The sequence below is a fragment of the Carassius gibelio genome, chromosome B25, assembly GCF_023724105.1.
Source record: "Carassius gibelio isolate Cgi1373 ecotype wild population from Czech Republic chromosome B25, carGib1.2-hapl.c, whole genome shotgun sequence".
In the NCBI taxonomy this organism is placed as follows: Eukaryota; Metazoa; Chordata; class Actinopteri; order Cypriniformes; family Cyprinidae; genus Carassius; species Carassius gibelio.
In genome coordinates this window covers 17,743,510-17,766,182 of record NC_068420.1, presented here as the reverse complement: position 1 = coordinate 17,766,182, position 22,673 = coordinate 17,743,510, and the positions used below count along the sequence as shown (strand labels likewise).

Here is a 22,673-nt window from a genome sequence, read left to right as displayed (position 1 = left end):
ATGTATTATAGAAATGATTAGATATGCATAACATGTTCAAGCAAAAACTGTGGCAAAATTATCATTCAAATGCTATTTTTCTTAATTGCATTAACACTCACAGTCAAGACACTTACGATTGCATTTTCATTCAATGTCCCGCAATGAATGTAGCAAAATTCAATCTGCACATTGAAAATGCATTCCGAGCCGATCACGTCTCCGCCCCCTCGCGCCCTGTCAATCACTATTGCTACCCATATGCTTCCATAGAAATACAAATACAAAAGACTAAAATCAAAACACAACAAAAACAAAACAAAGACAAAACAAAAGACAACAGAGAAAAAAAAAAGAAAAGAAAATTGCAAAACAACACAAAGTGAAGCAAAAAAAGAAAAAGAAAAAACTAAAGGCCAAAAAGTTAAGTAAAACAAAAAAAGAAACAAAAATGAAACAAACCAAAGCAAAGCAAACAAAACAAAGCAAAAACACAATGCAAGGCAAAGCAAAGCAAACCAAAACAGACACAAAACCAAGGGAAAGGGTGGAGGGGTTGTCTATACGTCACTTAATATAGTATAACCTAATACATTACATTCATTCAGCAGTTTTACCACACTGTCGGGATGTCACTGGATACGTAGTGTAAAGTTTGAGATCTACAGATTCTCTATTCTAAATTAAAACTGTACACACACTGTAAGAAAACAGATTAATAAATCTAAGTCTCTAAAATAGTCAAGTTAAGGTTTTAATTTAGAATTACTTTGACTCCTGTTGGGACTGGACATGTTGGACTTAAAACAACATTTCTTCTTAAGTAGGTCAAGTGCAGATTAACATCCCAGATAAAACCCATGTGAGGGCATATCTATTTAAAACTTTACTTGCTTCTCTGAGGCAAATAAGGCAATATGGCTGAAACATTTGACTCAAAGCCCATACATAGACTCGCGCCAATATTCCCCAATGCATTCAACTCTATAGAGAAAGAAAACTCATTTGAGGCTTTACCTGAACTGGCATTGCAAACAGGTTGGGACACAGGAAGAAGAACCACATCAGCTGTTTGGTGTCTATAGCGACGAGGTTGCAGATCTGGCCCACTGTCATTCCCCCCATGGACATGTTGGAGGTGCAGAGACGCATTATTTTATTGAAGATTTTTGTCTGGAAGTGAAACCGGATATCATATTATTTTGCAGCGTTGGGGGTAATGCATTAAATAAAAAATTTAATGTATGCATTTAGCAGACGCTTTTATCCAAAGCGACTTACAGTGCATTCAGGCTAACAGTTTTGAACTAACATTACCTAGCATTACAAGTTACATAATCAGGTTACTTTTTCAAGTAACTGGTAAAGTAGCGCACTACTTTTAAATTTACAACAAAATTCTCTTTCAAATCAGTAACGCAAATATTGCTTTGTCTTGTCTTACAGATCGTTTGATATGTATTGAGTTATTTATGCATCTTTGACCTAAATGGCGGCAGCATCCATCTATGAGGAACGTCGCTATCAAACAAACAAAACTATTAGCCAATCAATGCACTGGGTGATTACTTCTGAGTCAACAGTCCGCCCTTTTACTTCTAAATTATGTTTTTTATGAAAATTCTTGATAACATTACAAGAGGCTTCAGGGTTCAGTCATTTAAAGGTTATGGAGTCACTGAAGTCTCTGCTGCGCTGACCTGAATGGCTCCTCTCAGGTTGATTCCAGTCTCGATGGCAACATAGTAGGAGGCCTGGAGGAAAGTCCTCTGGAGGAGCAGAGCGGAGAACAGTAGCACAGCGAGGACATAAGCATTAGCAAGAAACTCCTGGGAGGAGATGAAGTAGATTCCAAGATGCTTCACCTGAAATACACCAAACCATTTAGTGTTAGCCATGACTTCCTCAATAAAACTAGTTGGGCAGTGAGAGGTTAAAAAAATAACTGTGAATTTAACGGTAAAAGACTGTAAAAATGCTACAGTAAAAATCTGTTAAATGGTTTACTGTGTACTGAATATAACGGTAAAAAACTGTGTTGGATATCAAATAAAATTTTACTGATGTAAACCATTTTTGAAAGTGAAAAACACTGTAAAAGTTACGGTGAATGACCGTAAATTGACATTCCCAGAATTGCCTTCATTGCATTTAAAATTTGATATTGGTTGAAATAACCACGTTTCTTCTTAGTTTTTTCTTATCGGTTTTGTATATTAGGGGTGTGTGTTACATTTAATGTTGTTTAATGAATGTTTGCATTATTTCTGTTTTTTATGTGTGTTACCACAATGGTGTTTAGTGTCTGTGTGAATGACACTGTACACCAATTCACATTATATCAGATAATGAAATTACAGTATCTAACTGTAAATTTAAGTTAAAACCGTAAAACCTAAAATGTTTCTACTGTATTTTTGTGTTAAAATTTCATCAACATCACCTGCCAATTTTTTACTGTAAATTTTACAGATTTTTTTTTTACAGTATATGTTTTATAAACTAAATCAGTTACTACAGCACTATCCTGTCACCAGCCAGCAATTTTCCTCTAAAGAGAAACCACAGGACACTAATTATAAGTCTAATATATAACCTATATCATGTAATTAAAGATTAGAGCAGCAGCAAATGAGTCAATTAAACCAATGAAAACTAATCCCCACGGACAGAACAATAAGTCTCTTCACTGCATTTTCAACTTATGAAATAAATAAGAATAGGAATAATTAAAGGAAATTTAATCACCACTATACAAATGTCTAAGCTATAGATACTCATTAAAAATTGCCACTGGCAAGTGAATACAATTTCTGAAGAATTTCTACCCTGAACAACACATCACAGCTATTTGTTTCCTCTATTAGAAATGCCATAACCATAAATTAATCATGACACTCAGTTATTACTTTCAGCAGATGTGTGTCCCCTCAAAGTTTAATTAAAAAGTTTAGAAATCACCCAATGACCCAATCTATTTACAATAATTATAAAATATCAAAAATTTTGCAAACAAATAAGTAAAAATAATTTGGAAAACAAAATGACACATTTATAATAAATCAGGAAAATATGAATTTATACAAAAAACATAGGACGACTATTCTCTACTACTAATGCCTCTCTCTAAATAAATCAATGTAAGTACATGCATGAAGGCCATGGCTTTCAGTGTGGTAACCAGATAAATAAATACTAACGCATTTTAATAACATTTTATATTTAAAAAATTTAAAGATTAGTTCATATATCTCATATAACTCCATGTGGTAAAGTGGATTACATCATACAAAAACATCGAAATAGGCCGACATCCGAGAGCCAGACAGTATGCTGTTAAACTTTTTAATAATTGATGACAGCAGCATGACGATAAAACACTTTGTAACACAAGATGAAAATGTTACAACGAAAAGAACCCTGGCCAGAAGTGAGTCCCCAATAATTTCCCCCTTAAAATACCTCAGAGAACAAAGGCACTTGTTCGTGACAACAACAAAACTACTCTAAGAATTGAATTTCAGTGTCTTTTACTTTTGGACCGACCAAAATTCTGCGTTTATTCTTGGTTGTTTTATACATGGCTCAGATGTGTGCAAAAGAGGTTATTGCTCTTACCGGTGGCTGAATGGTGTGGTTTTCTTTACTGAGATGGTGCACAATGCCGGAGATGCAGAGCGGCCCAGCAAAGCCAAGCAGGTCTGCCATGAAACGGTAGGTGATGCTGAGGAGGAGGGGTTTTCCGAAAGCCTGTCGTAGAGCCGTCCAGATCCACTTGGGCCCCTGTGGCTGAGTGCCTTGAGGCCTCTGAATAAGTAACAGAAAAGTAACAACAGATACGAATAGAACCAAGATTAACATGAATGCATCTAAATGATTCACTCTACTACAAAGGAGGAATTCATAATATCTCTGTTCTAAGCTTGCTGTGTACTATATACAGCACATAGACAGCTGCAGTACCTTCTAAAGCAATAACCATCATGGAACCTCATAAGTGACCTGAAGAAATTTGATTCCAGCATTTGAGTTAGCATGTTGCTAGGCGAACTATGGGATTATTAAGTGTAAAAAATAGAAAGCATTCTCCAACACCAGCTAAATCTGATCACTTTTTTGTTCAGGTTGTTCATGTATGCAGCTTTCTAGCTCTCAGAAAAGGGCTTTTATCTTTTCTTTACTAAACAGCTGCTTAGTGATACAGGTGCCACATTTTCTCTCTTATGTCTTATGGTTATTATGATTAATGATTAAGAAATTATTCAAACAAACAAAATGGTTTTGTTCTAACATTTTACTTAGAAGACTGTCTTAGAAGACTGAATTTACACAGACATACTGAGAAATGAGGAAATGAGCTATTCCTTCCTTGTGTTTTGTTATGCTAATATGCATTTAAAATACAGCGCATATGCATGATTACAATGCTGTTATGGATTGCTCTGTGCATTTCAAACACCTCTTAGCTGTATTAGCGGATTTGTTTCCTAACGGACAAGCACTGCTGTTATTTTCTGCCATGCATTTTTATTTGAAATGTAATTGAACACAAAACTCTGAATCTCATTAGCTATGACCCTGGTATTTCTCTAAACCAAATGCTGTAGCCATAAACTTGAGGAGGTTACTGTGAACTAAAAACACCTCTGCATAATAACATATTCTCGGAACATGCAAAATATCCAGTTCTTTCAATGTTTAATTATTTATTTATTTTTATATGAATGTAAAGGGAACATTCCATTTGTATGCGTCATCATGGGAATGTTACTTTTTGGATGTTCTCTGAACGTTCTGAAAGAAGTGGTAAAAAAAAAAAAAAAAAAAGAAAAACAGAATTTAACAAAAGTCCAACTAAAATATTTTAGAGAAAAAACTAACCGAAACCTTGCCAGAACATTCTTCGAACATTCCCTGTTAGCACATTGGTGCATTTCTGTTATTAAGTGAAGAAAAATGTAAGGCAGGGCTTGATTTTATCATATAGGAATTGATTAGATGGTGAAAAATGGGTGTTGCACTAGAATGGATCCTGATGTGACACTAATCCTGAATTATTGCTTTAAAGGACGGAATCAATCGAATGTAGCATTTATTACGGGCATTACTAATGGAGTTCATCCCGAGACGTGACCGATGCCACATCCTGCTTTGTGCCGCACGTGAAAACTGTCACGTTATGAACTCTCACGATATCCTTTTACCTGGAAATGTGCACACAGACACGTAACTGCATACGTCATGTGCTCTTTACTCCCATGAGAACAGAGATGGAGAAGTCCTTCACCCCGCTGAGGGTCAAAAGGTCACTGCATTCACAGAGCAAAAGCAACATCCTCTGTCTTCTGTCTGTTCTGACGACACGTACGCTCTAAAAATGAAATTTAAGTGCTATTCTACATCTGTCTTGCTGTGGTTTTGTGACATATGTGACTTTTCACTTCATCTTCATCATCAAAGAGAGAGCTGCCATCCCCAAATCCACAGATAACAGATGGTTTTTTATTTCTATTTTTGTGTGTGTATGTGTGTGTGTGTGTGTGATACATCATTTAAACAGCCACTACTGAGACTTCAGAATTACTATATTACCACAATACTATTAATGCAGTAATTGTAGTGAATTATTCATTTATAGGGAGTGAGATATGATAATTTTATAAATAATACCGTTTTTGTATCACATTATATATATATATATATATATATATATATATATATATATATATATATATATATCATATCTCCTGGAAATATTTACATACATTTTAGCATGTCTGGTTCCAGTTTCAGCACTTCCATACTTTTGTAGGCCAAAACCCGTAAACAAGTTAGCATGTTAGCACTTCCGGTTCCAGTTTTAGCACTTCTTTATTTATGTAGACCAAGACGCAGAAACAAGTGGTTCCAGATATTTCCATATTTTTGTATGCCAAAACTCCAAAAATGTCAGAATTTTAGTACTTACGGCTTTGCTTTTAGCAGTTTATTTTGTATTTTTGCAGGCCAAAACCCTGAAACAAGTTAGCATGTTAGCACTTTCAATTTTGGTTTTAACAACTCCTTATTTTTGAAGACCAAAACCTGGCAAAAAGTTTCCATGTTAGCACATTTGGTTCTGGTTTTAGCAATTGCATTTTTTAGGCCAAAACAAGGAAACAAGCTAGCACTTTTTTTTTTTTAAGTGGGCTTTTGGTTAAATGCCTGAAATAAGGTCTGTGTTTAACACAATCTTAGGATATCTTTTTCACATTTTATTCTACAACATAAAGCACTTCAGTAAATCCACTTGTGATTCTTTTCAATAGCTCGTAGTCTTCTTTAGTTGCTAACAAGTGGCTACATGAGACTACAGAAGATGTCAGGGATATTAAACGCTCTCATCCACTCATTAATAGGCTTTTACAGCATCGCTGTGTTCATAACGGTGCTTTCGGAAACTATTCTAACCCAAATTTTTGTTGTTTTTGTTTTTTAAACAAAGACCTAAAGTGTCAGAGACAGTATAAAGTAGTATGTTTAGAGTCTACGTTGAGCTTTGTACTTTTGCTGATTGTATCTAGGCCTCAAACTCCATAAAAATATTCCTTTGCTCATTGTTTGGTGTCACATCCTAGCACTGGTAGAAAAGTAAGCAAATTTCCGTATGTACCTTCTGGGCTTCGAAGGCCTCACGGAGCTTCAGGTAGTTAGTTAGAGCTCTCATGGCAATCGGTAGCTTGCCAATGACCTTCAGATCGATGGGGCGTCTGTGTGCTGCAGTGATGAAGGTGTTCATCCACCAGTATGTGCTTTTGGACAGCAAGTTCACGAACGGTTGCAGGAATCGAACCCCCAGGTCCTGTAAATCTTCTGGTGGCTTCACTTCAGTGGGGTGTGCAAAACACATATATCGCTGTGGAAAAATAGAGAAAATACAGTCAGAATTCTTCCAGTTGTACATAAAAGGAAAAAGCAATGTTTCTAATCTCAACGTTGAAGAACATAATTTAAAAACAGTGAATTTCCTTTCATAAATCTCACAATGTCAAATAGTTTGATGACAAAACACAAAGGCAAACTGTTTCTTCAGGCATTCTTCAAATATTCTATAAAGTGTAATTTAATAAATGAAGAGTTTAATTAATGAAAGTAATTAAATAGTTAAGACTAATTGTTCTAGGTTGCTTCTAGGGATGTTTATTTTGGTTATTTCTCCTAACTGACAACTGGCGCTCATTAACCGATTATTAGCGGTTTACAGACAAGATCATTTAAAAAATGTTAATTAGAACTGAATAAAAATAGAAAGGATAAGTGTCTGTGACCCGTTAAAAATACAAAAAAATAAAAATACAAAAAATCCGGGGATTGATTTTACATGTGCATAAAGCAGCAAACAACAAAACATGAGGATTCACATGGGCACAAAGATTTGTTATTAATGTGAATGTACACAAATAAAAGCAACCCTTTTACGATTATCTTTATGACTAAAAGAAGTAGTTGCTTTCACTGTTAGAAGGAAACAATTCAATTGATTGCGCTGGCGCTGCATGCATGCACACGGTTAAGCATTGCTACCTTGACAATGCAGCCTGTTCATTATCATGATAAAATACAGTCAGTCTAACATATAAAAAAAGCCCACACTGCTCAGTTTAAATATGTAGTTAAATCTGTGCCATTAAGCGTTATCACCGTACTGCCATGATGTTATGCCAAACACATTTTGTTTTATGCGAATATTGGAACGTGAGTGAAGTAGCCTAAAAAAAAACAGGTTTACATAATAAAAAATATTTTGTCAATCAAATACGTCGCAAATACGAAACATTAGATTTTTTTTGTCAAACAAGAGATCCAAAATTGGTTTCACTTTTGTTTTAGCCTAAATTATTTCACTTCGGCTTGTCTTTTATATAGTACATGGCATGCATAAAAACATAGTAGGCTAAATCGTGTGCACAATTACGATTCTCCTGATTTTTAAATTGTGCACACGATTTACTAATTAATTCCCTCCAGTTGCTTAATTGTGCACACAATTTATAAATCGAGAGAACAAATTAGTAAATTGTGTGCATGATTTAGCAAAACAAGGGAATGAATTAGCAAATCAAGGGAACGAAATAATAATCATGCGCACATTTCAGTACATCCAGGAAACAAATTGATAAAATTGTGCGCAAAAATATTTCTTTTTTTTTTTTGCACGTCATGTGCGGGGCTCCGTAATGTTGCCTTGCTATAGCTTCTTATATTTGTAATTTTTGTTCTTTTCTGCGACTTATACGAGAATTGTGTTTTTTTTTCTTCTTAAAAACACCCTCAATTTTATTTTATACACATAGCATATTTTAATAATGCAGCAAATCCTTACAGTCGGTTAACGATTAATCGGTTAAAATGAGAATCCCTAGTTGCTTCATGTCTAACTATTTAGAAATGATTGAAAATTCAAACTTGTTTGCTCAAGAAATATTATATTATATTATATTATATTATATTATATTATATTATATTACCAGTTACAAATATTGCAAATAAATTACATTACGAAGCAAACTTTACTACTTGAAAATATTAAAATTCAAAAGCTGTTCTCAATTCCAGTCCTCGCGAACTTCTGCTCTGCACATTTTGTATGTTTCTCTTATGGCTTCAAACGATTGCTCTATTTGAACGTAAGTGCCATGATTCCAGTTTGGAGCAAGCGTATATGTTCCATTCAAAGTGCACTGAAGTGTGCGAGACGTGAATTTAAATTGTACAAAGGTATATGATGTCACACTTGTCCGTGTGTGAAGATGATGCGCAGCGCAAATCCGTGAATGAATGTTACGAAGTGAGGTTAACTTCAGCAGATTTCTGCTGCTCAGGGAGTATGGAGCAATGAACACTGTGTAGGGACCATGTCAATGGGAACACAGTCCATGCACGGAGCTCACTTCTAACGAGCTGATTATCTGAATCAAGCGTGTAAGAAAAGAGAAACAAGGACTGGAATTAAGAACCGCTGCATTAAAATAATGTATTATTATTTATAATAATAATATAAGCGTTATTACCACATATTAAAATGATAATGAAAAATATATACAGATTTGTATTCACATAAAGACACTAAAATGTAACAAAAATCTGTATCTTAAAGTAAAATCTGTAAAATCCAAATGCAGAATTTTAATTAATCTCTCTTTTTCTTTTTAATAACTGGCATGTGATAACTCAAAATTAATTACATTAGTAAAGAGATATTGCACTCAAACATCCTCTATTGGAATATGTGATCCATTTTATGTCAATTCATAAAATCATAACACAGGTCCCTGCACCATAACAGTGCAGTTATAATGAGATGCATAGCTATAATTAAACCAGTCATATTTACATTCATAACCACATTTTGGAGTTCAGAAGCACCTATTTCCATTTACTTTCACTGCATGGAAAAGAGCAGCTTGGACACTCTACTAAATATCTCCTTTTATGTTTTAAAATGTTTTTGAAACAAACCAACAAACAACTGGGAAAGAAAATACGCTGTATTCAGACAGATAAAACATCAGAATAAAGATTAAAGATCGAATTGAACTCAGAGCATCCCAAATTCCCTGCAATCTGTCAGCAGACGTGATCAGACTTTGGTATTTTCCAAAACTGCAATATATAACGAGACAATCACAGCCAAAGGCTGAAGAATAGAATACATCAAAATGGAGAATGTAGAATGAATGTCCAGGAATATAAATCACAGACACACAATCATTTACCCTCCTCAGGATGACGTTGATCTCCACGGCCAACAGCAGGCCATATAGCAGTGTCAGTAAACCCGTGATCCCGAAACGCAGCTGTCTCAGGCCGATGCCGTGCTCTGTGTACTTAGCAAACTTGATTGTTTTAGAGACAAATGCCAGAACCCAGTAAATGAGCAAAGCTGTGAAAGAAAAAATAAATACAATGAAAAATTATATCAGATCCTCTACACACTTCAGCGCCAAAGGCATCAGTCTCTACTGGTTTTGCACAGCAGGCAAAACTTTGAAATGGCTTCTCACTCCAGATGTTCAGAGACAGGATGATAAATAAGGTTAGAGTCTAAAATATTGCTGCAGAGGAATGTTATTACAGGGCTGTGACTTCACTCTCTAGTCTAGACACTGTTCAGATGATCTGAAATCATTGTAACAAACATTTTTTTATCCTGGAAATGAAATGGTAGCTGGGAAATAGCATTGCACCATCAAGGGCCATTAATCTGTAGCACTGCAATGCAGTTTTGTTTTGTTTTTTAGAAGAATGGGATCTATGTGAATAGCTGGAGCAGTTCAATTATTCTTTCAAAAGATGCCAACTTGTTATTATAATTGCAGTAATTCCCAAAGTACATTTAATGAGGCTTTGCATCACACTTTAGAAAGTGATTTGCATTATGAATTAACATCCAAGTAACAAAAAACTCAGTAAACAAAAGACACTAGAAGGCTGGCACGCACTTATCAGTAGTTTGGGGAAGTTGGAGGTCTCTATGTGGTGGTAGTAGATGATTGATGTGATGGCAGCCATGAAGGCCAGACACGATGGCATATAGAGGTGCAGGTGGACCGACTGATTGAACCTGAGAAAAGGAGAAAGAAACAGTATTAGCCATGGATCAACATTTACAACTCCAAATGGAAAATAATTTAATGGATGAATGAATGAATGGTGAAATGTGATTTTTTTTTTTGGGGGGGGGGGGGGGGGGGGTATTTTCCATTATTGCATTCTCAAGATTTTAATTTATACATAATAAATGCATATTAATTATTATACATTTATATTTCTTAGAGATTAAGAACATTTAAAATGTTAAAAAAATATTTTTATTTCAAATAAATGCTGTTTTTTTTTTTCAAAAAATCCTGAAAGCGAATGTATCACAGTTTGCACGAAAAAAAATATGAAGCAGAACAACTGTCTCAAACATTGACAATCATAAGAAATGTTTCTTACAAGGATGATGTAAATTCAGCTTTGAATCATAGAGAAAAAATTACAGTTTACAATATATTCATGTAGAAATTATTTTAAATACACACACACACACACACACGTATATATTTAAATCATATAATTTATATTATATATAAGTATATATTCATTTTATACATATATACATGTATGGGTGTGTATTTATGTATACATAATAAATATACACAGTACACACACATATACTATGTAAACAAAAATGTTTATTTTGGATATATACATTAGGGCTGGGCAAGTTAACGCGTTATTTTAGCATTAATGCATTAATTAGCTAACGTTGACAATTATTTTATCACCCATTAATGCAGTTTATTATTATTATTATTATTATTATGAAAGCCCGTTGCACACTGGCTCTGAACTTGCTCGTAATCACGACTTCATAAGTGGGAAACAGGACGTTTTGGCACGGAGCGATCACACTAGTTAAACGAACGGGGCTCAGTTAAGACTGTCTAGTGTGAGTACACCCTTATTCTCCGTCATCCTGCACACACTAGTCTCTATCCGCCCGCACACGCACTCGCCCATCTAGTGTTGTCCCGTGCTGCACTCTGCTGCATTGGGTGCCGTGAGAGTGCAGGTCTCTAATAGGAAGCTGCCTGTGATAATGTTATGATCGAGGCTCTGGACTGGAAGAAATACTTTAACTGCTACTATGTAAAAGGAATACTGCTGTAATAAAAAAAACCTTATTTGTTAAAAAGCACTTAAAAATCTTAAGTGTTTGCAAACCAATTTTTTTTAGCAGTTTTGTTCATATAGCAGTACTTTTAAATGATAAAGTGCACAATACTGTCACGATAAGGGTTTTGTCTTGGCTCACTCTGGACTCCATTTCCCATAAACCCTTGCCTAGGAACTCATTATTATTGCAAAACACGGTTCAAATCAGGAACACTATAAAAGTTGCACACATACACACACACATCGCTGATTATTTCTTAGCCTGTTGGCGTGATACACTGTCTAGTTTCTGTCTTGCGTTGCCTACGTATTTTGACCTTGGATTTCTTATTGGATTACTCTTTTTTGCCTGCTCTTGGATTATACCTTTTTATCCCTGTTTTGACCCCTGCCTGTTTATGATCACGTTTTTGTCTATTAAAAGCCTGCAGATGGATCCAAATGTCTCACGTCTCAATCAGCATGTTACAAATACACTACTTTCAAATTCATCATTGAATTTTGTCCATACAGTAGCAATGCAATTAAGCGTAATTAATCACAGAAAATCATGCGATTAAACGCGATAGAAAAATTAACTGTTGCCCAGCACTATACAGTATATATATATATATATATATATATATATATATTTATTTGTTATATATGCATTGCCTTAAAATTAATAATAATAATAATAATAAATGTTGATTAATAATGATTTTTATAAAAAAGGATTCCTAAAATGTCCTAATGTTTTATATTGAAACTGATTCTGGGGTGAAATATGCCCTAAGCAGGTTCTTGGCAGGTTCTGACAGACAGATGGATCGACACACAAATCTCACCCGTCGGACACGATGCCCTCAGCTATTTCACAGACGACGATGAAGAGCAGGATGAAGGTGAGGATCCAGCGGAGGCTGTGTCCGGGGAAGTGCAGCCAAGTGCTATGATGGATGTGCACCTTGGAGCTCTGACTCCCCCAACCTACAGTACAGAGGTTAAATATCTGTACATTGCTTCCAGCAACAGAATTCTCTCTGACAGGAAGTGATCCTAGGGGAGTACTTTTTTTTTGTCCTGTATAATAATCCTTAAAATATAAACATCACACATGCACATTTGGCAGGTGCTTAGCAATTCTAACTTGAGCATATATACACTGTGTCAATGGAATTTTTTTTTTCAAAATCAATGTCCTTTCCAGGTTGCTGTAATAACATTGTGAGAGATTTTGCCCTCGATATCCTGAAGAACCGGATATTAGGGATATGAAGATGCTGATTCAAAACAAACAGCAACATGTATTGCATATTAACACTGATGTAGGTTTTTATGCATAATATTCCCCACAATAAATAGATAGTAACTATATTGAATTCAGTGATTCTGATTCACTTATTCTGCCCTTAAGTGTTCTGTTGCTGAAAAAACATTTCTTATTATTATCATTAATGTTTAAAACAGTTGTGATCCTTAATATTTTTGTAAAAACATCATATATATATATATATATATATATATATATATATATATATATATATATATATATATATATATATATATATAATATTATTATTAGATCAATGGAAAGTTCAACATTTATTTGAAATTTCATTATTATCAAAATAAACAAGGCATCTGCAGTGTGCAGTCATTTGTATATAAACATTGGTTCACAGAAAAAAATGATAAAAAAATGTAATTAATCGGTCATGATTCCAAATCATTTGGAAAATGAATAATAGAAAGTGTGACAGAGATATTGTTCACTGTGACATTAGTGGGATAGTTTACCGTTGTTCGGACTATTCTGGTATTGGGAATTGAGCGCTGTTCTTCCTGTAACTCGACTCTCTGACAGTGTAACGGCTTCAGCTGTACATTCAACCACTAAGGTCACATTGGTTTGTCTAAACTAAAAATGTTTCCCACATAGGCTTGACAAACTCTGTCCTGGTCTCTCTATGTGGCTGACCAAACCTCATTTGTGGCAAATGACTACTTGAGTGCAGATCAATTATGCAGTGTTTATCTCCGTAATGAATGAGCCAAATGTTCAAAAATGAATTTCAAAGAGCTCATTAATCACTTCCTGTCTGTTTCTCTGATCCTTTGACAAACAAAACACCAATCTAAATGGTGCGGTACACCTTCAAAAGTCTGTCTGTCTGTCTATCTATCTATCTATCTATCTATCTATCTATCTATCTATCTATCTATCTATCTATCTATCTATCTATCTATCTATCTCTCTATCTATCATAATTAAACTCATGGTACATAGTAAAGTCATAGATAGTTCATTCACTCCATCCACTTAGTATTGTGACACAAGCGTTCACTGGTTCTCACCTGCCTTTGACACTCACCGATGAAGAGGATAGGAAAGGTGATGAAGAGCAGGAAGACGTGCGGCACCACCGTGAGTGCGTCCAGGAAGCAGCCGTTGTTGAGGACACCGGCGTCCACGTTGTAGGCGGCCGAGTTGTTGTCGTTGCCGCAGAACGCCAAGGACATGGTGGTATCGGGTCTCTGAGGTGATGCAGTAGGAGAAAGACCGAAACAGGAGGAAAAAGATCACAGGAGAGGGGTAAAAATCTAGAAGGGATCCTCTCAGAGCATAATCTGTCCACAGAGGAGCCGTTACATCCTTGCTGTAGGTGGAGGATATCAGCTGAAGTGAATCACTGCACAGGTAGAGCGCAATAGCAGCTCCGCTTCTGCATGGGATGAGCACATCCAAACAGCTTCACTCCGACAGGGGGGCGTCTGCATTGGATTCCACCGGCAAAGCCACGGCTCACGGGCATGCTTTTAATAACCAACACAGCTTAATGCCATCAAAAAACAAAAAGCATCTCCATTCCTGCGCGACGCGATCTGGCTGTGCTGCGGCGATCAAGAGCTCAGAGTTGACCTTGTGGGAGGATAGCTGTATAGAGGAGTGTGTTCATGAGGAGAGAGAGAAAGAGGGCGAGAGAGACAGCATGATGGAAAAACAGAGAGAGAGGAGCTTGAGGGAGGGGGGGGGGGGTTAGCAGGAGAGGAGAGAATTGCATTGGGGGCGGCACTGAAAAACCGGCATGTACGTCAAAGTGAGGTACACGCCTGGCATCAGACATCAAACATGTTCAGGAGTGCTGAACTGACTCACAGTAAACAGAGACTGACCTGGTTGGACGATCATGAAATTCAAAACCCAATGTAAACTTACAGTATGAGAAGATTGAAGGACGAAAGGCTATGTAACAAGGTCACACAGAAATAATGGTTTACTAATATGGGCTGTTCAGTGGATGATGCTGATATCTAGAAAACATGGCTGATGAGGTGTCAAAATATAACACCGTTTAGGGTAAATAAATGAGATTTATATTACTCAAATATTTACAAACCCGATTCCAAAAAAGTTGGGACACTGTACAAATTGTGAGTAAAAAAGGAATGGATTAATTTACAAACTTATATTTTATTCACAATAGGATATAGATATATCAAATGTTGAGAGTGAGACATTTTGAAATGTCATGCCAAATATTGGCTAGTTTTGGATTTCATTAGAGCTACACATGCCAAAAAAGTTGGGACAGGTATCAATAAGAGTCCGGAGAAGTTAAATATACATATAAGGAACAGCTGGAGGACCAATTTGCAACTTAATAGGTCAATTGGGAACATGATTGGGTATAAAAAGAGCCTCTCAGAGTGGCAGTGTCTCTCAGAAGTCAAGATGGGCAGAGGATCACCAATTCCCCCAATACTGCAGCGAAATATAGTGGAGCAATATCAGAAAAGAGTTTCTCAGAGAAAAATTGCAAAGAGTTTGAAGTTATCATTATCTACAGTGCATAATATCACCCAAAGATTCAGAGAATCTGGAACAATCTCTGTGCGTAAGGGTCAAGGCTGTAAATCCATACTGGATGCCTGTGATCTTCAGGCCCTTAGACGGCACTGCATCACATACAGGAATGATACTGTAATGGAAATCATAACATGGGCTCAAGAATACTTCAGAAAACATTGTCAGTGAACACAATCCACCATTCAACGTTGCCGGCTAAAACTCTATAGGACAAAAAAGAAGCCATATCTAAACTTGATCAAGAAGTGCAGGCGTTTTCTCTGGACCAAGGCTCATCTAAAATGGACTTTGGCAAAGTGGAAAACTGTTCTGTGGTCAGACGAATCAAAATTTGAAGTTTTTTTTTTTTGGGAAAACTGGGACGCCCTGTCATCCGGACTAAAGAGGACAAGGACAACCCAAGTTGTTATCAGCGCTCAGTTCAGAAGCCTGCATCTCTGATGGTATGGGGTTTCATGAGTGTGTGTGTCATGGACAGCTTACACATCTGGAAAGACACCATCAATGCTGAAAGATATATCCAAGGTGCCTTGCATTTTCCAACATGACAATGCCAGACCACATACTGCATCAATTACAACATCATGGCTGCGTAGAAGAAGGATCTGGGTACTGAAAAGACCAGCCTGCAGTCCAGATCTTTCACTCATAGAAAACATTTGGTGCATCATAAAGAGGAAGATGTGACAAAGAAGACCTAAGACAGTTGAGGAACTAGAAGCCTGTATTAGACAAGAATGGGACAACATTCCTTTTCCTAAACTTGAGCAACTTGTCTCCTCAGTCCCCAGACGTTTGCAGACTGTTATAAAAAGAAGAGGGGATGCCACACAGTGGTTAACATGGCCCTGTCCTAACTTTTTTGAGATGTGTTGATGCCAACTTATTTTCCCCTTAAAATTATACATTTTCTCAGTTTAAACGTTTGATATGTCATCTATGTTGTATTCTGAATAAAATATTGAAATTTGAACTTTCTATGTCAGGTTACCTGACCCATGCTGATATTAGAGCTAGAGTGTATATGGACTGCAATCCATCCTTCTTTCTGTCCAAAACTAAAGCAACCCCTCAGGAATACTGCGATAAGCTTTTGACGTAGTGGTGAGAAGATAAGGTTGATCTGTCACTCGAAGGTGTTAAGGAAGGCACAGACAGGTGTGTGCTATAGATGTGCTATTTCAGAAAGGCAAAGTGTGAATTTACTCTCCTGCCTTCCAGAAGGAAACATGCATACAAACACATGACAGTCAAGTAAGAGAATGAATAACAACCTGACTGAATGCTCTAGGAGAAGCAGATGCAGCAGTACAACACTGCCACTTTATCACACTGTAATTTAATTCCCCTCAAAAACCATTTCCCGAAGATTAAATGAGTAGCATGACCCTATGATCTGCACTACACAGCGTTTCAAATCAAAAGAGGGCCTATACTGTAGGTATAGGCTAATATTTCAGCCAATTTGTAATGAAATCTGTATTGTAGCATGTACTGTAGTTTCCATTAAACATCCTTTAAAAACCACCTAGATTACGGCTTTTAGTCAAGTTTTAGAGAGACTCCTTGTAACTGTATTACACTGTACATTATTTAGTTCTACCCCAAGATAAAAATATAAATAAACAAAAGAAAAATGAAATAAAAAGGCAAAATATAAAAATCTAATTAAAATATGAAATAAGTATAAATTAATAAAAATATATTTATTCATTCATTTTCATGAAAACTAGGCATACTTCCCTAACTTCACTCTAATTTATGATTTAAATGGGTAATTATTTAAATCAGAGGGATACGCATTGTGCCATATAATACAGGTATGTGTAACATTCTGATTTCAATAATACAAATGAATAAATAAACAGCTTTTTGAGGCCAAAATAATACTGTTCCCTGAAAAGCAAAGATTAAGGCCACTCAAATTAATAGACACTGGTACAAATAATTAATAATAATAATAATAATAATAATAAACAATCTCTTTGAAGTGTTTTGAGGTGCTTATTCATGCACAACAAAAGAGAAATGACTCCCGTGGAAAGCTGGCTATAGTATATCGATTTTTTTCTCTTTGGGGCTTCACTCCACTGAAACACTGATCCATTCCAAAACCACCGCGCATGCGCAGCACATCCGTTCACTTGTCCCAGACCCAACCCCCCTCACATATGGTTTTCCCAACAACTTCCTCACGAGAAAATAGTCGCCAAGGTAAAAACAGTATATAAACTGTGTGTATAAACATACACAATTCAACACATAATTTTTAAACGTCATTTAAAGGCCAACATGCAGCCTATTTAAAACTCTACTATAATAACATTATGTAACTATAATAAACATTTGTAATGGCAGCCGCTTTAACCATTAATCCAAAAAAAAGAAAGAAAAGAAAGACATGAGCATACCCGTCTGTAGCGCGTGGCCATCATCTTGAAATTTCAGTTGTTCCCAAAACCGCGACCTCATAAGATGATTTCCATTCCAGTCCAGAGACCTCGTTCAGAATAAGCGCCTGACTCACACGGGAATGGGTTAAGAATAAAACAGAACTGGCATTCCCCGTGTCTCTGCCATCGGGTCCGAGTCTCTCCTCAGAGGAACTGACCAAGGTGCTGAAAAGAGGCGTCACAGAATCCGACAGTTCCAAATTCCCAAACATCGATTTGAAAGTTGCTCGAGCTCAGTTCGTCCAGATGTCACGTAGACTACACACGCGCGCAATACGAGCGACCAATCACTGATGCGACAGAGCGACGCGACAACGACCGATCAATCAATCAATCAATCACACGTAAACGATGACACTACAATTGATTTAAGCGTGCAAATGAAATTAATAGCATGGGATTATAATATAGTCTCCATTAAATGTAATCACTTTGGTTGAAATATATATTCTGTCGAGGGTGGGATGAAAAGGACCTAAAATACTGCCTTTTTACAATGAAGGTGACCCACTAATCATATATGGGCCAAATTCGACAGGTGCTGAAGATACTGCTTGTGAAAACTAGCCAATCAGGACGTCAGCAGAATATATCGTCATCACAGCACAATATACCGCCTCCTGATGGCTCTAAACAAAGAGCAGTTATATATCAAACCATAATAATTGCTTTAAAAGCGAAAGACATAGGCCTACAGCAATTATCTGAAAATCACTGAAAATAAATATGTAACAAAAGTGACAGAAATCTAAAAATAAGATAAGCCTGAAAAATATTAAAACAGGAATTTTATCTCACATCCACATGAGGGGAGAAGAAAAATGATCGCACATTTAATAAGGGAAAGGAAATTCAAAGCAAAGACCTAAATGGTTGCTGTATATGAAATCCAAAAATAGACATGAAAGAGAGAATTGGTTCACAGAATTGGCATAAAGACATGGTGAAAACATGCTGAAAAGCTCAATTATTATCTGCTGCCACCAGGAGGACATTACTGGTAGTGCAAGAACATACACTACAATTATTGTATATATATGAAGAGTTCAGATTTAGAGCAAAAGGCTCTAAATGCCATCTGATATTTTCATCTACAATTAGGATTTTTATCAAGCTCCTATGCTTAGGCTGAGTCATTTTACTTTAATGGCAATGTGCAGGTCCTTTTCCAGGCTATTAAAGTGAAATAACTGAACATAAATATAGGAGCCTGATAAAAATCATCATTTTAGATGAAAATTTCATTGATGAACTCTTCATATCTAAAATATATTTATATATAATACAAAATACAAGAATATGAATATATATATATAGAGAGAGAGAGAGAGAGAGAGAGAGAGAGAGAGAGAGAGAGAGAGAGTACTGTATATATAATTCCACACACAATAGAAACAGTCATTAGGTCTGTGTCCTATTGCACAAAATGCATTTCCCAAAAAGCATTAGCATCAACATAGTGTAAAAGTTTTATGTACATTATTTATATAAAATGATAAATATAATTTTATTATTAAAAAAATATCTACTTCATTTTGCATGTCAGGCATGTTTTAAATATTCTTCATGTTCTTCTGCTGTTGTTCTTCTGTGCTGTTATGTCCAAATTCCAAACACTCTTATACAATCTTATACATATTTTATATATATATAAAAATTCCTATTTCCCTTATGTCAAATACTGTACATTATTGTAGGTCCTCTATGCCCTGTCTCTCTCAAATACATCATTTTCTACAAAGTCCCTCCTTCTGACAAGTGCAGTCTGCTCTGATTGGCCAACTGACACAGTGCATTGTGATTGGCCGAACACCGCAAGCACTCTCCGGAAATGTAATGTCCCTTTCCATAATCGCGAGCTTCATCTTTCAAAATAAATGTAAAGACAGTTAATAATGTCTTTAGTTTTAGCATCAGTTTAAGCCCGAAAGGGGAACAGAGTCATGTGACAGTCACAATGATGAAGCTCCTATGTCCACGGACGTTTAAGACAGCTGACTCGTCTGTCTGTCTGTCTGTCTGTCTGTCACACATGAAGCACAAAACTCCACATTTGAAGTCAATAGCAAATACTTAAACTAATAAGGGAAACATACTTAAAGTAGCTGATTCAGAAGCACCAGATTGTCATAGCAAAGTCGGAGTTACCTCCTCTCTTAGATTCACGAAATGGTCGTCCATAAAATGCATTGCTGTTCTGTTTCTGTAAGTAATCTTAAAGATTCCGAAATGCATATACTTTCAGAAGGCCAAATAAAGTGCTTTTGCTTTCTCCTAGAAACACACAGCATCTCCCTGACATGACTGCTTCAACACTAACTGTGTTACTGAAACCACGCCTTCTTTCTTTGCGTGAACATTTGGGCGGCATTACACAAATATTTCCACAAAGTGACAAAGACATGTGGGGGTGTGTTAGAATGAGCCGTTTTGTGTGTGTGTATGTGTGTGGTCCTTAATTTTGATAAAGAATATCTCTTTGGATTTGAGACTTTAGTCTTTGCAACTTTACAGATCTTCTTTATGCACCAAGAGCTTGTAAGACTCCAAAGAGAAAGGAAGAGTTTAAATCACACCATGAGTCATGACCCATTTAAACAATAAAGATTCAGAGTATTAAACCGAATCAATGAAGCAAACTGCTACAATTAAGAAAATCCAAATTCTGCTGTAAAATAGTGGAAGTTCTAGTGAGTTTGGTGCTGGTTCAGGTCAGTTCTGTTGAACTCTGTGAAGTACATTCATTTATGAAACAAGTTTAATAAGCAGCTCGACTTTAGATAGTGTTGTTATTGATCTTGAGTTAGTTCAATGCTGAGTTCAATAACACTGTCGATACGGTTCTGAAAAACAATTCATTAACCTGCCATCACCTTCTGGAAATGACCGTTCCTCTTCTGCAAGTTCTCCTCAAACTTTTGTTTGTTTAATAAAATAATAAAAACTGTCTGTAAAGAACATCCAATATAAATAAAGGTAAATATATATATATATATTCTAGATTCACTGCACAAACTGAAAGATTAAGAGTATTTTTGTTTTAATTCTGATGGATATGACTTAAAGCTTAGGAAAAATAAGAATTCAGTATCTCCAAATTAGAATATTGCATTTTGAACTTGATTAGTTTGATTAATTTTGAGTATAAATACTGGGTACCCCTTGAGCTAGCTTATTACATGCAACCACTATTATGGGGAAGACTACTGAAGTGGCAGTTGTCCAGAAGATGATCAACACTCTCCAGCCACCACCATGCTTCACTGTAGGGATGGTTTTGTCCAGGTGAGGAGCGGTTCCTGGTTCCCTTCAGATGTGACGCTTTCAATTCAGGTCAAGAGTTCAATCTTTGTTTCTTATGAACTGAAAATCCTTTAGGTGCCTTTTGGAAAACTCCAGGTGGGCTGTAATGTGCCTTTCATTGAGGAGTGGCTTCTGCTGGCCACTCTACCACAGGCCTGAATGGTGGAGTGCTGCAGAGATGGATGTTCTTCTGGAAGGTTCTCCTCTATCCACAAAGAAACTCTGGATCTATGTCAGAGTGACTCTGTCCTGTTGGTTTCAAACGCTTACCACGCACTTACATTAGAAAAAACGAACTTGAGCGCGCAAAAGACGCGATATGTGAACGGTCCCTTATGCGTGTGTGTGCGCACAGCTCGTTCTTGTTGTTGTGTGTGTGTGACTGACAGACAGCCTCCGCGGCGCACATGAGAGATCTCGCAGCTTTCACAGACAAAGGTCTTAATATGATCGCACATTAGAAATGTTTGGTGAGATAAAATGTGCACGATAACATTCAAGCAAAAATACATAGTACATACATTTTTTCCCCTCCAGTACCGAAAGCAGAACCGATACCGTCAGATTTTTACTGATACTATGGTCTTTCATAATTTAGCCCAGGGACTAGTTTAATACCGGGTTTTGGTACCCATCCCTAACCACCACCTCCAATCCTCTAATGTGCATTTCCTACACTGACACGTATTGTAAAGTTTTAAATAAAATAAATAAAAATACTCCTGAGATTAACTATGTATGTACAAACTAAACCAACTGGGTCTTATAACTGCATTCCTGAAACTGCAACCGTTGCTATCACCCAGTTCGGTAGGTGGCACCGTCACAAAAAAACTAGGGTCCTATAACTGGGGTCCTATAGCCGGGGTCCTAAAACAGGAATATACTATTGGAGACGTGAGCTCCACGCGATCTGCGGGAGCTCAGTCCTCATGTATCCGCCAACAGCAGCCTCACTTTGGCTAGTCCTTCTTATGTGTGCCACTGGCTCTGATGTCTCTTTAGTGGTTAAACATAAAATATAATTAGTTTTGGGTAAATCTAACAGGTAATCTTTGGTCTGTATTCAATTTATCTATATGTTAAAAATGAAAATAAAAAAGGCAAATTGATATAATATTTTGTTTCATTGTAATGGCTGTATATATAAACTAGTGCTGTCAATCGATTAAAAAAAATTAACTAATTAATCGCACAATTTTTTTAAATTAATCGCGATTAATCGCGATTAATCGCAATTAAAAGACTGAAAATTTTTGGATATGTAAATGTAAAATGTAAATAATTAATGTAAACTCAAGACAAAGAAACTATTTAAATTCAAAATATGATTGTTTATTGGAATTTTTGTTTAACTTGTAACACAGATTTTCTCATGTAAACAA

General features: G+C 36.2%; 1 protein-coding gene across 2 annotated transcripts in view; it reads right to left on the bottom strand.

The window, feature by feature from the left end:
- Positions 1-18,484, bottom strand: part of LOC128014210 (ATP-binding cassette sub-family C member 8) — a 71,499-nt gene extending 53,015 nt beyond the window's left edge. For both annotated transcript variants that reach the window (XM_052597592.1, XM_052597593.1), the window contains exons 1-9: positions 17,944-18,484; positions 14,037-14,199; positions 12,510-12,651; positions 10,461-10,582; positions 9,735-9,901; positions 6,632-6,874; positions 3,598-3,786; positions 1,680-1,844; positions 997-1,152 (exon numbers count right to left, since the gene is read on the bottom strand). In XM_052597592.1, the coding sequence (XP_052453552.1) occupies positions 997-1,152; positions 1,680-1,844; positions 3,598-3,786; positions 6,632-6,874; positions 9,735-9,901; positions 10,461-10,582; positions 12,510-12,651; positions 14,037-14,199; positions 17,944-17,967 (1,371 nt within the window). In that variant the 5' untranslated portion in view covers positions 17,968-18,484. The remainder of the gene's footprint in view (positions 1-996; positions 1,153-1,679; positions 1,845-3,597; positions 3,787-6,631; positions 6,875-9,734; positions 9,902-10,460; positions 10,583-12,509; positions 12,652-14,036; positions 14,200-17,943) is intronic.
- Positions 18,485-22,673: the final 4,189 nt, after the last annotated feature.